This window comes from Lepisma saccharinum, chromosome 1, assembly GCF_977018435.1.
Source record: "Lepisma saccharinum chromosome 1, izLepSacc3.1, whole genome shotgun sequence".
In the NCBI taxonomy this organism is placed as follows: Eukaryota; Metazoa; Arthropoda; class Insecta; order Zygentoma; family Lepismatidae; genus Lepisma; species Lepisma saccharinum.
In genome coordinates, this window is record NC_139229.1 from 55532594 (window position 1) to 55550805 (window position 18212).

At 40.7% G+C, this 18212-nt stretch overlaps 1 protein-coding gene across 4 annotated transcripts in view; it reads left to right on the plus strand.

Moving 5' to 3' along the window:
- Positions 1-18212, plus strand: part of LOC145995342 (membralin) — a 264860-nt gene that overhangs the window by 228569 nt on the left and 18079 nt on the right. For all 4 annotated transcript variants that reach the window (XM_083131956.1, XM_083131967.1, XM_083131960.1 and 1 more), the window contains one exon: positions 7257-7356. In XM_083131956.1, coding sequence (XP_082988082.1) covers positions 7257-7356 — 100 coding nt within the window. The remainder of the gene's footprint in view (positions 1-7256; positions 7357-18212) is intronic.

Genomic DNA, 18212 nt, shown 5'->3' on the forward strand with positions numbered 1-18212 from the left:
TTATGGAGACCCTCATGGCAGTGTTGCCACAATCTAAGACCACAATTTCCCTTTTTCACGTGCAAAATTACCGTTTATCGTTAATTTTCTCCTTCATATTAAAAAAATGCGGTCTCAAAACTTCTGATCGGCTATTATCATTAGTTAACCCACAGATAACATTAATTTCTAGAAATGATTGATTAAACAAAAATAAAATAAAAATATTATTGTTATCAGTTCTTGTTCGTGTTTTGTTTGTATACTAGGCCTATATATTTTTGTATATTATAAATAATAGATAAATATGAAAATAAAAGTCCGGGGGACCGATTAAATTCACACAACTGATATCCTGGTGCATTTAAAGGCAAAAGGACTTGAACGCCCCCTCGAATGTATGCTGGCGGCGACGAGCTTACTTCGGGGGTTCCCCCACTTTTCATTATTGCTATCAGATTTTATACTTTGGAAAATATTCAGACTATGGAAAAGATTCTGACAACAATTTCCATTAGGATTATACGAGTCATGCTGTTAAATTTTAAAAGTTTTATTAGTGGAAAATGTTAATTCTTCCCAAGCCAAATTTAAATTATTGGTTTGTGTTTATAAGAATATTTACATGACTGATTTTGATATTTTTCATAACATTTTTTTTCCATTTGACCACAAATATTTACCTGATTTTCTCCTTCACTTAGAGAAATTTTCCTTCATGTGGAAACACTGCCTCATGCTGAAATCCAAGCTCCGGACATATATTTACTAAACCTACGTCGAAATCGCAACTGAGGCCATGGCTAATTGCAGCAACAATAGAAGCGCATTTTCACATAGCCCTGCGGACGGCCTTTCAGCGGATTCCTTGTTACGTGTCAGAGCACTGGAATAGAAAACTTTCGTTGCGTAGTCGAATATGATCACCTCATATTATTATTACTTTAAAAATTATTCCATCAGACCGAAACGCTACGGACTTCTATTAAAAGGAGTGTTTTTGCTTCACGACAAGACCCGTCCCCATACTGCTGGGCATAAAATGGATGCACTGCGTGCTGTGAAATTTGAGGGGTTTAAAACATCCACCGTACAGTCCGGACTTGACTTAATCGGACTTCCACTTGTGTGGACATTTGGAAAATAATTTGCGGGGTCAGAAGTTTGCAGATGACACAAAGTTGGTTCAAGGCCACAGCAAGAAGCTTTTTTTCTAGAGGGATCTGCAAACTTGTTGACAGGTGGACCAAGCGATTCAGAGCGACTGTGTCGAAAAATAGAGACTGAAACTAATTCTGTAAGTGCTGTTGTAAAATGAAGTACATATAAAGTACTTAATGACTTTTCTTCGCATGTTGCGTAAAAAATGTAAACGTCTTTGGAGATTTTGAAATGCATAACTGTTAGTCAGGACGAGCACCATACTTGTGAGTGTTCAGTTTCATTATTCCGTTTAAGCAAGGAGGAGGAAGCGTAATTGGATGTCATAATGAAGTCTTAAGGTTCACAGCTTCAATATAGGTAAGAAATGCACACGAGGTACGTTAATTAGTGAATCGATTTCCATGATGAGCCCTTTCCATCCACGTTCACAGTAGCTGCTACTGAACCCTTCTTTTCCGGAATTTGTCAGAAACAAGAAGCCTGGTTGCGTCTGGAAATTATCTGTAATTAGCAATCAAGTCATTATTATAAGAAAGAGAAAACAGAATGAAAGGGGGTACGTGTTATAATGATCAGGATCATCTTAGTAACTCTTATTATGTTTGTCATGCCCGAATAGCTATAATCACTAACTTAAGATTCAAAAGTACAAAGGTGAGTTACATGAAAACCGTAAAAGTCTCTAAGGGTTCAGCTGTTAAAGCCCTCAGGTGGCCAAATGATCTTAAAGTCGCCATTTTGTCATTTTATAGATGGAGGCTCCGCTAAGCACTCACACTAGTGATGAGCTGTGGTTTCTTTCCCTCAGGAAGTGTAAAACCTGTAGAAATTCTTCAAATGAATATTCAATAAACCCACGCATGCGTACCGCACCAGCAAGTTGACGAATGGCGGAGATATTTCGAAGGTGGCGTCACTCTGCGGACAGATGGGTGGAAAAACTGAAGTGGCGTATAAGTGACTGCACGTTCATCTTCAAGAGCATTTTGCTGAGGTTACCAGGCACTTAATCAGCTGGAATTATGCATAGATCAACAAGTATAGTTTATGTTAAGATTTGATAGCTTGTTGCAATGTTTCATGCAGAAATCCGCAAGAAAAATAATAAATTGACCCACCCTCGTATATTTAGTAAAATCGGTTTGCTTACATGATCTCTTCTTAACCCGGGATTATTCGAACACTCTCTCGTAACTTCTTTGGTCGCGGATGATCGTCGCGCTCTTCGCTGTATAATTTACTGTTTATTCTTCTTATGCGCTTCCTTGTTTGTACTGTTCATTCGTATTCTTTTGCGTTTTTTGGTTGTCGGTTATTCTTTTGCGTTTTTTGGTTGTCGGTAGGTGCTGGCGCATTTATTTCGTAACATTTGAAATATTAATACATATTTTATTTGCAAGTCTTGCAGTCACAATCTAGAAATTATTCATCTTCTGCACTCAGGTTAGTCAATCTGGAATTTTGATCTGGCCGACTTCCTAAGTTTTACCACAAACTCGATGCTGATTCGTTGTGGCCGGTTTTCAAGTCAATCCCTTCCCGCACAAAGCGGAAATACGCTTTCACACGACGGGACTTTCAATCTGCTGGAAGGGGAGGGGGGGTCAGGGGCTATTCCAAACGAGGGCAGGTTCCTGGGTACTTTTGTTCCAATCCTTGACGGAAGTGTGTCGAGGCTGGAATATGATGCGGCTGTTCGCTCGCTGAAGACCGGCAAGGCGGCGGGTATCGATGGAATCGGACCAGATCTCGTGAAGGTGCTGAATTGTAACGAGCGATTGGCAGAAACGGGAAGGTCTCTGCTCAACAACATATTCAATAGTGGAACCTTCCCAAAAATATGGAAAACGAGCGTTATTTGTCCTCTTTACAAGGGGAAAGGGGATGTAAATGACACTAATAATTACAGAGGTATTTCTCTCCTGCCCGTGTTAGGGAAAGTATATTGTAGTATTCTGTACAACAGATTGAGAAAATGGGCCGATATTTTTGACAAACTGACCCCCCTGCAGGCTGGTTTCAGGTCCAATTATAGCACTATAGATAATGTTTTTGTCCTGAACACATTGATCCAAAGCAAGTTAAACGAGAAAAGGGGAAAATTATATTGTTGTTTTGTTGATTTTGAAAAGGCGTTTGACTCTATCAATAGGCAAATGCTGTGGGGGAAGTTATGGGACATGGGGGTTTCGGCTAGAATGATTAATACGCTAATGAATATGTACAGAGGGGTCAAATTTTGTGTCAAATGTGGGCAGGGGGTGGTGTCTGGGCATCACGAGAGCACGGTAGGCGTCAAGCAGGGATGCATACTTTCACCTTTACTTTTCATTCTTTTTATTAATGATGTTGCTAGCTTCGTGGGAGAAGAAGGAGCTGAAACACCGGAGATAGTCGGGACACCGATACCAATCCTTCTCTATGCGGATGATCTCGTTTTAATATCAAACGAAGTACAGGGGTTACAGCGGGGATTGAACAGACTTAAACAATATTGCACAACATGGAAGTTGAAGGTAAATACACGAAAAACTAAAATAATGGCGTTCAAGAAAGGTTATGTTTTCGCAGCAAAGGAGCGGTGGACCTATGGGGATTCCGAGCTTGAAAGGGTCAAACGTTTCACCTATCTAGGCATCACGCTGAGTATGGCAGGGGAGTGGACAAAGCACATCGAAGGCAGAAAGGGAAAAGCTTGTTATGGGCTGGGCAAGGTAGAGCGACTGCAACGGAAAGTCCCTACAGTCAGTGTGAGATTGCTGGACCAAATTTATGAAGCAACGGTGAAAGCAACCCTATTTTACGGCGCGGAACTATGGGGGAGGGTAGGGGGGCGAGTAGCAAATCAGATACAAGCGCGGTTTTTAAAACAAATACTGGGAACCAGCACGAGTGCAAGCACGTGTGGCGTCCTGAGGGATATGGGAAAACATAGGGAGGATGTCGAAGCGAGGATGAGATGCTTCAAGTACTGGATGAAGCTGGAACAAGGGGCCGGAGACTCACTGAAAGAACAGTGTCTGCGAGTTCAGATTGAGGAAGGGTTCGCACGCCACTGGGCAAGTGGAATTAAGGACGACTTGTACAGAATGGGTCTGGGGGAACTGTGGGAAGAGGTGAGGGGCGGGAGGTGCGAAACTGGGATGTTGCAAATCATAAGGGAGAGGTTGGTGGACGGTAGCAGGCAAGACATCATGGCAGAATGTAGGGAGAAGGTAACGCTCGTCGCCGCACAACCGCCAGGGGTGTGGGTGGAATGGGGGAGAAAACGATATATTGATACGTGTACGTACCAGCAAAGACGTGGATTCGCCTGGTTCCTGCTAGGGGGGTGGAGGCAACACAAACTCAAGGGGCCGGACGGTCGTGCCATCTGCACGTTATGCGGCGGAGAGGAGACGAGGGCTCACATCCTACACGAGTGTGTTTGGTCGGCACCCCTCAGACAACGCAAATGGGGGGACAGTGCAAGGGACAGCATTGAGCAGACCATCCAGGCTATATGTAGGGAGGAGAGGAGTGGTATAACGAATGTAAATACGAGGGTGGATTGAAAAGTTCGTGGCCTGACCTAGAAAATGAGAAGATATTTGGATAAGTTATGTTTTATTTTTCCACGTAATCCTCCTCGAGGGAGATACATTTACGCCACCTCTCCGGTAACGCTGCTATACCACTTTTAAAAATTGATTCCTCAAGGTCTGCAAAATACCCCAGTCCATCACTTTTCACCTCTTCATCCGAAGAAAATCGCTGACCCCCCAAAAACTTTTTCAGGTTTCCAAACAGGTGAAAGTCCGAGGGGGGCAGATCAGGCGAATAGGATGGGTGCGGCAACAGTTCGAACCCACAGGAATGAATTTCTGCCATGGATGCAAGGGACGTGTGAACGCGCGCATTATCCTGGTGAAACAACACCTTTCTTCGCAGCATTCCTGGCCTCTTAATTTTAATTTCCTCGCGTAAACGTCGCAGCAGGGTGCAGTAGTATTCAGAATTGATAGTCTTTCCTTTTTCCAAGAAATTGATTAAGATAACGCCCCTAGCATCCCAGAATATTGATGCCATAACCTTGTTTGCCGACAAAACCTGTTTGGCTTTCTTTGGGGTAGGAGATCCTTGTCGTTTCCATTGCTTTGATTGTTGTTTTGATTCCGGTGTATGATGGTGCACCCATGTCTCGTCCATAGTCACAAATCTGCCAATAAACTCCTCCGGATCACTTTCAAACAGTTCCAAACAATCACGGGAAAGGGTGAGTCGAGTGCGTTTGTGTTCAACTGAAAGCAACTTGGGTACCCATCTCGCAGACACCTTAGAAAACCCTAAATCGTTCACGATAATGTTTTGTGCTCGCTCATAGGAAATGCCCACAGTCTCAGCTATCTCACGGATTTTGATTCTGCGGTCACTCAAAATCAGGTCACAAATTTTATTGACATTTTCTGTTGTGGTCGACGTTGCAGGCCTGCCACTGCGGGGGTCATCTTCAATGCTGTTTCTTCCACGCTTAAATTCAGCCACCCACTTTTTCACCATGGAATACGAGGGCGCGGAGTCTCCAAGCGTCTCTACCATGTCCGTATGAATTTGCTGTGGTGTTTAACCCTTTTTATGCAGGTACTTAATGACAGCGCGATGCTCTATTTTCTCCATGTCACAAATTTCCGTCACTTCTGCCCACTAAAAGTCCTCGCCTGAAACAATAGAGCAATGAAATGAAATGAAATTTTACACGGTGACTACCAAAGGATATAGCTGTGCAACTAATGTATGAAACTTAAAATTAAAAGCTTCCTTCCTACTCAGGCCACGAACTTTTCAATCCGCCCTCGTATCAAAGCCCTGGGCTCCTATTTTCATGCAGTTTGGAGGGAGCGCAGGAAACTGCTGCAAGGAGTCAGTGAAAGTGAAGGGTACGGAACAGCAGCGGCTCAAGCATAGGTGAAGAGTGTAATGTAGTGTTGTGAAAATGAACAATCTCAAATGCAAGAAGAGGACCACATTGCTATTTATATATGTACATAGTATGTAATTATTTTTCAAATGTTTCTGTTTATAAATGTTTCTGAATGTATGATAAATGGGGTGCATGTTTAAGGTCGGGGTGTTTATGTAACAATATTGTAAGATACGCACAGCCGAAGGGCTCGTATCAATATCAATAAATATCAATAGAAATATCAATAGACACCTGACTAAAGTAAACAAGTTGAGAATCGTACCATGAACTGCTGATATACCATGCTGCACAACACCTCAAGACGATTGTTGCCGTCATACATGTCTTCACAGTTATGGCTGTAGTCCCGCTACTTTTCTGCTGCTGCTATCAGTGTTCGTATATTCAGCGCACAGTGTTGGAATAATTTAATATCCTTGAAATGAAAATGCAATATGTTGTTGATTTTTCATTGAGAAAATAGAGAATATTTTCAATCAATGTGGTGTTTGAATTGTGGTGTGTTTGTAGAATGAGGAATGAGGAAGTGTAAGGGTCAGCATGAGCTGGAAAGCAGAGTGGTGCGAGTGCAAGATGTGGTAAGGGTGTTTACGTAGAGAGATGAATGGTCGAAATTTTGGAGGAAACTGGAAGACGAGAGTTCGATTAGAGACAGGAACGATTGATTGATTTGTTTTATTTTACTTCGCTTTTTGTGCCACTTTTGGCTAATTTGCGAAGATGGGTATGAGTGATGATATGATGAAATTGATGAATGGACACTCACCCGTGCCCAGGCCGGGATCCGAACCCGGGATCCCTGGCGGGAGACAGGAGCGAGAGAGCATCGGGGAGAGAAGAAGGTCCTCACGAATCCTAGGTAAATCCTAGGTAAATCCTAGCCAACCTAGCACCTAAACTTGCGTCTGTCTGTGGTTGTATTGGTTTATTATTACTATGGAAATAAATAGGTGTTTTATAATTCGTTTGCATAAATTCGTCGGCGTTTATTCATTCCTTTTGCTAAGGATAAACCACAGTCTTCGCTGATGTCTCAGAAGTGTCATTATTATATTGTATATGTATGGTACATATATATTTTTTAAAAATTTTAATCGTTGTACATTAACTACGCAGAATTTTAAAATTCACATTTTTCTTTTTTTTTCAGGTTTTTCTACCTTTACCACTTCTCGTTCTACGCCTACCATTATCGATTCAATGGCCAATATAGTGGGTTAGCGTTAGTAACTTCGTGGTTATTTATACAGGTATGTATATGCTTATTTGTTTCACTCTTGTTTAGCCAGCTTTCACTCCGCAGTAGCTTATCTGAAATAACTAGGGCTGAACCGATGCCGATGTATCGGAAGGTATCGGTTGGAATTGATTTATCGATAACAGTCGATACTTTTCCGTCATTTTGGTCTTTACGGGGTCCGCAAAAAATACCGCGTCACACTTTCTAATTATCCTGGAAATTATGCAAAATTCAAACATTGTATTTATTTTGCACCAAGTTTGCATGAAAAACTGGATGCTGTGGTTGTATAACATTCTGAGGTAATTCTTGAAGCAAATTTATTGGTAATTTCATGCATATAATTGGAGAAGAATATTTATACACTAATATTGATCAATATTTTGAACAACTTTTATTTATTGTAATTTTGAAAGTATCGGTATCGGGAAGAGTATCGGTTCAGCCCTAGAAATAACCCTTTTAGGCATGCCGATAGTCACTGCTTCCAGGAGGCACGTTGCACTTCTGTAATACGTCGGTGTAGTGTTGCCCACGAGACTTTGGCCTGTCTCGTCTCGTGGAAATGCTGTGAAATGTTGTCTCGTCTCGAAAATATTCGTTTGTCTCGGGACACATGATCAATCTCGTCTCGTCTCGAATTTTTAAAAGCCTGTCCCGTCTCGTCCCGTGGGCAACACTACGGCGGTGTGAAAGTTGGCTCAGTTTAATATTTTCTTAAAATTGAGTATATTATTTGCATAATGTAAGCCCTGTTTATAACTGATAACTTTCTATTTTTCATATCTGTACCCAATTCTATAATAGGTGTCCTTAAGAATTGCTGTCCCAGCAACAGAAATATAACTCACATTCAACTTTTCTGTAACTATTTGCTCTGTTCAAAATAGTATGCTTAAATGCTATACTGTCCGATGTACTTGAGTGTAATTAGGATTGCTCCAAACCGCGCAGATTGAGGATGCTGTTTTTATTTCTGATTAACTGTAACTGTTTTACGTCTCCAGTACTATGGTTATTCTCTATTCTCTTTTTCAACTACATAGTGCATACTGGTTTGTAAATGTTTGATTTTGCACTATACTTCCAATTTTCTCCCAAATTTACTTGAATCAAGATGAAATACCGAAAAAGATAAATTGTGCTTTCTTGAATGTTACGCTTAAATGTAGCTGGGGCGTCTCAGACGATGTAGTTCCTGATAATACTGTCGACTTCCTGGGCAAGAGCTTTTCCAATCATTGATCTTATGCCTAATAAAATTAATAGACAGAATCCTTTATTCAGGGTTGTCCAAAACGACTTTACAACTTAGAAAGTGCATAAAAATTTACAAGGATGCGTTACAGAACTGGTTGTGGTGTCATTTTGTAAGGACATACATCAAGTTTGACTAGCATTGTGGAATAATACCGAATTCCGCCACCTTAAGCACCATCAACAGTTCCATTAAAAAAGGCTGTCTTCACAGGTTAAGATCGAGCTCCCTGTGTGTTTATTGTAGGGAGGCCAGATCCGGATCCTTGCGGATCCGAAATCCGGACCCGGTTGGTTCCGGATCTGGTACTTTCGGATCCGGATCGAGAACTTTTGGATCCGGATCCGCTACTTTTGGATCCGGATACGGATCCGGTACTTTCCGATCCGGATCCGGTACTTTCGGATCCGGATCCGTTTTGCCATCCCACATGCGCTTCTTTGGAAAGTAAGAATGTGTTTATAACATATTGTTACCTGCTAATATACATACATACTCATATAGATATCGCCTGCGCGATTTGTAATTAATTAATACACTTACAAGGGAGGTCTAAGTCTCCCCCTCCGATTTCCATGAAACTTGGCAGGTGTATAGAGGCCCCCCTCAAATGTCAAGATGAGAAGAAATTGAAGTGGGTATCTGACCCCAAAACCACGTAAATATGGCATAGGAAGAAACAGGGGGCATAGGGCCTCTCTATACACCTGCCAAATTCCATGGAAATCGGAGGGGGACACAGGGGTCAGATGATCCCCAGGTCAATTTGTCCTCATCTTGACATTTGAGGCGGGTTTTTCCCCCTAAAACAGTTTTTTAGCCGAAACAAAAAAAACACGTATTTTTTCCTTTGGGCCCCTCTATACACCTGCGAAGTTTCATGAAAATCGGAGGGGGACACAGGGGTCAGATCCATACTTCAATTTGTCCTCATCTTGACATTTGAGGGGATTTTGCCCCCTAAAACGGTTTTTAGCTGAAACAAAAAAAAAACACGTATTTCTTCCTTTGGGCACCTCTATACACCTGCCACGTTTCATGGAAATCGGAGGGGAACACAGGAGTCAGATCCCCACTTCAATTTATCCTCATCTTGATATGTGAGGGGAGGTTGCCCCCTAGAATAGATTTTTAGCCGAAACAAAAAAAAACACGTATTTCTTCCTTTGGGCCCCTCTATAAATCTGCCAAGTTTCATGGAAATCGTAGGGGGACACAGGGATCAAATGCCCACTTAAATTTCTCATCTTGACATTTGAGGGGGGTTGCTCCCTAAAACAGTTTTTTAATCGAAACAAAAAAAAACACGTATTTCTTCATTTGGGCCCGTTTATACATGCACCTGCCAAGTTTCATGGAAATCGGAGGGGGACACAGGTGTCAGATCCCTACTTCAATTTGTCCTCATCTCGACATTTGAGTGGGTTTTGCCCCCAAAACAGTTTTTTAGCTGAAACAAAAAAAACACGAATTTCTTCCATTGGGCCCCTCTATACACCTGTCAAGTTTCATGGAAATCGGAGGGGGACACTTAGATAACCTCCCTTGTTAGTCTTACACTTTGTAATTATATAACACTGCATATATTATAATGTTTTATTTTAATTTGTAAAACTGTAACTGTAGAACAATTGTATAATTTTTGTATAACATTTCTATCTTGTTATATGTGTTAAAGGTTTCGTCCTGGAATGGAATGTCTCACATTTGTGTGTTTTCATTTCCAATACATTCGAATGAATACATATTCGTTTCAATGGCATTTACAAAATCACCTCTGACATTTTATGTTAAACAAGTAAGATTATTTTTGTGCACGAGTGTGTTAGCCGATGCGTAGCAAAGTATTTTAGGAACAACACTTGAAAAAAATTCTTGTAGGACTAACTAATGAAAAATTTCTTTGTAATCGAAGATCATAATACCTTTTAAGGTGTGGTAATATTATAATGGTATTGAGATCCGATACTTTCGGATCCGGATCCGTTTGGCCATCCCTAGTTTATTGGCCGCGTCCACTTCTAAGATGGTGCACCACCTCGCTACCTCAGCGAAGTCCGGGATATACTCAAACTCAATAACCGATTTCCACGTCGATAGATACGTCGAAGTGGGCCAATTGCATGGCCACCTCGTTCACCTAACCTGACATCCCTCGATTTTTACTTTGGGGTTTCATTCATCGACCTGTAAATCGATTATTGAGGATATCCCGGACCTCGGTAAGGTAGTGAGGTGGTGCGCTATCTTGTTGGAAGTGGATGCGGTCTTTGAACCAAAACACACAACGAGTTCGCTCTTGATTTTCTGCCGAATGATTCTGGAGATATTGGTGACCAAAATTAACCCGTAAGCTTACACAGGCTTGACAATTAACGTGCACAAATCTTGACATGGTATTGAGAGCTGAATGCGAGATGAGGGAAAGTAAATTACCTATGGCCAGATTCAAGAATTAGTTCTTGATTTTAGGTCGCGTATGCTTTCTTCACATCCCATGTTTGTCTAACGCTTGTTATGATATTGGTTTCATTGTGCTCTTTCACTGTTATGACTTCATGCCTTTCTTGCACGCTGCCACCTTCAACTTCTTTTATATCCATTGTTTACCGCCCAGCGTGTTTTTGTCGTGGAGCAAGACAGTCGAATGACACGAATACTCTGTTGTCCCCCGACTCCCTTTCTGCAAGTGACTGGCCGGATGTGACGTCAGCCAGTCCTCCCCTCGCACCCTTCTTCTCCCCTAAAACCTGAATACATTCTCTCCCGCTGAGGGGTTAAAATTGCGCAGAAAGATTGAGAAAGATGTTAGTGTCTGAAGCATTAGAAACGCTGACAACAGGAGAGGTCTTTGAGGCGCCATGGACCCGTCCACCGAGAGGAGGAGTCGCAGTGGACGACAGAGTAGCATGCCCAGGATTTTAAAAAGTGTTTGTGATACGACTATAAAGATGTGGTAGTCTTTTCTTCTAGCAGTGGGTTCTGTTTTCCTAGACGAAATTCCTTCTTGAACACGCCACTGTTTTGTAGAACTTGATACTTCAATAGACACGCCAAACCTTTATTCACGTATAGGCAACTAACTATGTATCCATGACATGCTAATTTTTTTTAGCATGCCATGTTAATTGGACAATGTTCACTGCCTAGTTCTTTTAATTGATTGATTGAATTGTTGTTTTAAGTCCACTTTATGCACATAAAAGCTAATCAAGACTGGACCTACAGTTCAAAGTGCGATCCGAACTACTGTGCCATGTGCCTCCACCGAGTCTAGTGGTTTTAACTATACTTATTTCTAACACTAGAGAGCACCTGTTGTCTTCAGTCGAACACATTTATTTTTGCCGGTGGTGGAGATAGAGAACTGCATGATACCACTTTCACTCGTTCCTGCTCGTTCGAGTCTCCCACCCTCGAGCATGTACAATGGAATATCATTTTAGTCAACAATAGTCGTAGAAATATATTTGTAAAACATTCGCCTTGGTTTGTAGTTTTAGCCCACAATCATCTACTTCATTTTCATACATCACTGGGTATTGGTAAGATAGACTAAACTACATTTTAACATGAAAATGTTGACTATGTTAACTTAAGTTTCAATTTAACTGCGTCTTTCACCTCACGTTCCGTGTTTGAGGTCCCACTATCACAGACAAATGACGGCTATACGTGTACAACTGGACTTCGAGCGTATACCGCTCGTTTTGCCTGTTCAAGCGTTATTCGCTCGAGCGAAGAAACTCAATTCCGTACGCTACCTAGCATCGTCCGTGTGAACTATTTTGCGCTCGAGCGAAATCCTCTCGTTGCAGCACTCTAGCGAGAATCGAACCTACGACAGACTTTTGATTTTTTTTTTTCTACAAATCTGGTGCGCTACCTGAAGACGGAGAAGAGGTTCTCTCTCTAAACATAGCGCCGTGAAGTAGTTGGTATAGCTTCGGGGTGAGGGTGGGGGACACTTGAAAAGTCGGACGTTCTCTTCCTCACAGTATTGAAGCTTGAATAAGCATGTGCCTAGGAAAGGACAGTGGTGGTAGGTGAAGAATTCAATTTCGTATTGAAAGTTCAGTAGAGAGCATGGGAGGAAGGCATGATGGCCGAAACACAAAAGAAAATGTAGCAACGCCGTGAACCCATCCACGAGCTGTGTTCCCCTGCACATAGATTGGGAGATTTAGGGGAGGTACTGTTGATATTTTTAGATCTTTTTCAGTAAAAAAGAAAACTTCATTTGATTTTTACCCGGACTTCAGATCCTATCCTTGTGTTGCGATCGCATTTGTAGTTCATCTTCGATGCATGGTAATTGGTTTAGTCCTCAGATCAAACCTCTGAAGTTTTGACTAACAATGACGTTACAAAGTCAGTGGCATATGCTACTCTGACCGGTATGTTTCCTGGTCTTCTTTCAGCAGGACCTTCTCCGTCATCTGTTGACATTTTCCATTGAAGTGGTCATATTGTTCCATAAACGAAACAGATGTTTGGGTCCTGATGACAGAGCAGTGCGAGTGACGTAACCTTTGGTGGCATCACGCCTCATTTTTACACCAAGTATCCTCTACATTACCTGTTGTTTACCACAGTAGTAGGACATCATTTCACGTTTTATCTTGCCAGGTAAATGAGGACTACCGGTTAACAGTAATACCAAATACTGAGAACTAGTTTTATCTACTTCAATCATCCGACTGAAGTGCAAGTATACATACACAGAAAAGTCTGTTTTTTTAATCAACTAAAAACAGCTTTTCATAACAATAAACAATTTATATTTTACTTATGAAAGTAATTTGGCTGGTAAAGGATCATTTGTTTATCGAATTTTAAAAATAATATTTTGGTCACTACTCCCAATATTTTATTTATTCCAAACAAACATTTCCTTCTGTGCACATAATGTTTAAATTTCACAGATTCTTTTCCCATTATAGTATAGCTGATGTGAAAGTTTGAATGCTAATATGCAGGGGTGCCCATACCCCCCCCCCCCAAGGCCAAAGGCGCATCCCCCTCAAACTCATGTCATGCGTCCCCCCGAAAATCACCTAAAAGAATGGATGGGGCCCTCCCATTCTAATCTCGCCCAGGGCCTCGCGATATGTTGCTACGCCACTGCTTTCAGAGAATATTAAAAAAAGATATTCTTGTTTCGTTTGTTATTCTTGTGTGGGATTTAGCCGGAGAAATTTTCTACGAAATCTACTATAAAGTGCGCAGTTATTGCAACCCTATCCATCCGTCATGTCTCTCGTCATCTCAGTTTCTCTCATCCTGGCCACCTTTTCATTGTAACAGGGCCATCTGAGATCAGAATCTGGTGTAGTTTTGTTGCCAGGGGCAACGAAAAGAGAAAGAGAGAGAGAGAGAGAGTTCTCTTCAGAAGCCGCCACAGGAGCGGGTTGCCTCGGAGACAGGCCAACCGTGAGAAATGTGCGGTTCCCCCCGTCGTCGACCGCCTGTTGACCAATGAAATCCGAATAAAACCTCCCCCTTTCACCTCATCATATCGCCTTCCTTCTTCAAAACTGCGGAATTTCCTTTCCACCGCCTATGGTCGTAAGAACGCGGTGGAAATGGGGAGGGGGTAAAAAGAGAGGAAAAAAGCATATTCTGCGGGAAATTGGACAGGTGTTGGGGCCAGAGGTCTTTAGTAATATTCATCTCTGTTGAACTTATGTGCCGACATGTTTTCCTCGTAACTTGGTTGCATTCTTGTGAGTAGCTGATATTTTGCTGTTAGGTCGTCTTGTTTTGTGAGCATATTTTACGCTTCTGTTGTCGATGGCTATATTCACTTCGGATGATTGAATTTAATACGTATTTGACTTTCTGAATGTTTCTTTTCCCCACTTTCTTTCCTCGCCAGTGATGCGTGAATCAAAATCTCCCGATAGATGGCGCGCCATTTTCGGGAAACCCATGCATGCTTTGCAAGAACTTAAAAGCGCTGCACTATTTTCTTTCCTAAAAATCTATATTAATTACAATTAGCTTACTAAGTAACCACTAAAAATATGTGTTGGCCGAATTAAATTACATCTACTATTGCCTTTTCTTTAAATGTACATTCGAGTGCCTTTTTTGTTGGAACACGGCGCCGACCGCCGTGGCTGAGTGGTTAGAATGTGGCTACGACGCCAAGGCCCCGGTTTCGAATCCCGACCTGGGCATGGGTGTTATTTGAGTGTGCCCCTAAATATATCAATCATCCTCATCTTCGCGAATTAGCCAAAAATGGCAGAAAATAGAAGTAAAATGATGGAAACCAATCAACCAACCATTGGGACATGATGTTATTTAGACGTTTATTTAAACGATATAATTTTTCTGAATTTTCTCTTAACTTCTGTGCTCGTAATTTCGCATATTTCAACACAAAAAGTATCTTGGTATATGTTGATGTTGAAACTCTGTGGGGTATCATTGTGCGTGATTACTTTTCTTTGTAGTACTCATGAAAATAAACTTGTTCTTATTGTCCGCTTTACTTAACAAATGCGATATTTTTTTTACTGGCTCCACTTTTTGGGTTGTTGCTAAAACCACTGAAAGGTACCTGACCGGGAATCGAATCCGGAATCATTCGCTTAGACATTAAAGATGTTTTGTTATGTTATCAGTACTTTGCTCTATGTTATGTACAACAATGTTCAGCGAATTGATTTTGTCTACTTGCTGTTTGTATGTTGCCTGCTGGCACATATCTAGAAATCGATTTCGGAAAAGGTCCGAACCAATGTCTCAGAAATAATAATAATAATAATAGTGTTTTAATTAAAATAATTAAATTATAATTAAAAGATTAATAAAGTATTAAATTATTTCATATTTGGGCATTAATAGGTAAGAATACGGTATAAGAATAGAGATAGATATAACAGCACATATTCAAGATTACCAAAAATGTTTCTAAAGACAAATCAAGGTAGATATGTCAAATAAATAAAGAATTGAATATTTTTTGAATAACAAAAGGGATGTTAGATCCAGTTAACGAGAAGTATAGTTCCTGATTATTATTTTATGCATATTATCATGAGTAGTAGTATGCATGAATATTCTTTGGTGCTGTCTTTCAAAGCCACATGATCCCAATATAATCCTTGCCTTCCTGTAAGTTCAAAGGAGATACATAAGCATAGATTATACAACAAATTATAAACAAATACATTTTCATTATTTAATTTATGTACTTACTAATTCTTTCGGGGGGGGGGGGGTCCGGACACCCTGGACCCTCCCTCTAAATACGTCCTTGGTTGTCTGGTATGTTGACCTAACCCACTTTTTTTCTGTTTGTATGTCCAATTTGCTTGCCTTTTTTTTTTCCTCCTCAAATTGGTCACAGTCTTCCATTCAGACTGTAAATGTGCTATCTCCAAATTGTAAACACATTGAGATATTTTGGTTGTGGTCTATTTAGGATGCAATTGTTTCATATCTGCTATCGTCTGATGCCTACATACAACCAATTTTGATATATTGTGAGTGTTTATCGTTCATCTACTAAATTTGGAATCAGCCACGAGAATGCAAACTCCAACAGCCAATGAAACCTTAAAACAATTTCCCTCAACCAACCACAAGCGCCATCTGAGTATGAGATAAACTACTAAGCTGTCACTTGTGGGAGCTGTTTCCACCTCCGCCTACTTTTGTTGTTAACAGACAAAAATTTTGAATAATAGTGGAATGAAAATAGTTTATTAATTGAATTTATTGATTTCGCTTTGCAACCGAATGACAAATTTGTAATGATTGTTTCATCTCTATTACAGAACAAGTACCTAATCGCATTTCTAAAATGCAGCAGGCCTCCGTGTCGGAGTGGTTAGCACATCGCACTACGATGCCAGAGGTCCCCGGTTCGAATCCTGGCCTGTGCATGTATGTTCGTGACTGTCCCTTCATTAATTTCTTCGCATCATCACTCATCCTCATCTTCGCGATTAGCAAAAAAGTGGCAGAAAAGCGAAGTAAATTAAATTAAATCTATCAATCAATCATTTCTAAAATGCAGTGTTCTATCTGGTAGAACTCAAGTCAAAGTGGCTGTGGCGTGTAATTGCTCTATCTGAAATTTCAGTAATTAATAACAGCATAAATACCTAAGTAAACAACTACTGCTTTTTAGAGAGGCATCAATACATCAGCCTTTGCAATGATACAAACTTTCAGCGCAATGGTGACAAAGGTCCAATAAATATATATCATGTAAAACTTTAAAGGTATCTTCTGAAAAAAATGGACATTGCGCTGTCTGTTAACCTTGTAATTAAATTGAAGTGGAAGTATCGGTACTCGTTTGACGGTGTTGTGTTTTGTAACGCAAATGAGACGAGAGTAAAATATGTGTGTGTGTGTATTGACGTACACACACAGTTCACTTAATATTACTCCCAACAAAAGTAGAACACTGTCAAAATTATATTCTCTCAATTACTTCGTTGTCGATCTGCTTTTACAATACATTTACAGCGGACATTGTACAATTATAATGGGATGTGAGAGACACACTGAAAATACAGCATACATATTCACTACATATATCTATCTGCCGGGTGTACGTATTTGTAATTTCTCTCCTATACACATATTTCTTTAGTGTTGAAAATTAATTTTGAGTGCACGGCTGAAAAAAATCCCGAAGGTATTGGAGTGATGCTACTTCGTAGACAGCGTGTAGATCCAGGACAGTGACAAACAAGAGTGGTTGTGGGAGTCAGAACACCACCCCCACCCTTGGACTTCATTTTTCTGAAGAAGATAGGGCAATATATTTTCCTCCGTTCATAAATGCTCTCAATTCCCAATCTGAATCTCCTAGATTCAAATTCCATACGTCTCGCTTTGTAGAGATGGAAAAGATTGGATTGATTTTGCCCAGGAATGGGGCACGTGGAAGTCTTTGGTTTCTGCAGCCATAAACCTTCGGGTTTGAGAAGGATAGACAGTTAGTTAATTTGAGGTATGGAACACTTAGAGATCTAAAAATGATATCTTAAAATGCTTTAAAAAGGTTCAGAAACCGTGGACTGTAAAATACAATTCGCATCCTTTATATATTCTTTCATACGTGATATATTTTACGCAGTATGTAGTACCCCATAACGATGGTTTCCTGTATGCTGGGATCTTTCTTGTTTGGTTTCAGAATTCAAGGATGGCAACGGCAATCACTTTTCACGTCACGACTTCCTTATTATGGTTTTAATTTGCCCCAGCTTGGAAAGCTGTCTGCATGCAAATTACTTTTTTCCTTCAAAGTGGGGCGGGGGTTGCTTACAGCGTTCCTAGAAGATGGATGGGCTTTTGGGAATTTGTACTTTTTTGCACCAAATAGTACGATATACTCATTGCTTCTTATTTTAGCATCCCATTTCTAATTGCGCAACAGCCACTTGTTTTGCACAGTGTTTAGGAAAAAGAAATAGTTAACAAATTAAGATATTATAGTCACGAATAACTAATCAACTGATGTCTATTTGCTTTTTCGTTATTTAGAGTCGCATTTCTTCCACTATTGGCTAATCGCGGCAATGAGGATGCGTGATGATATGATAAAGTACACTCAAAGAACACTCATGTCCATGCCG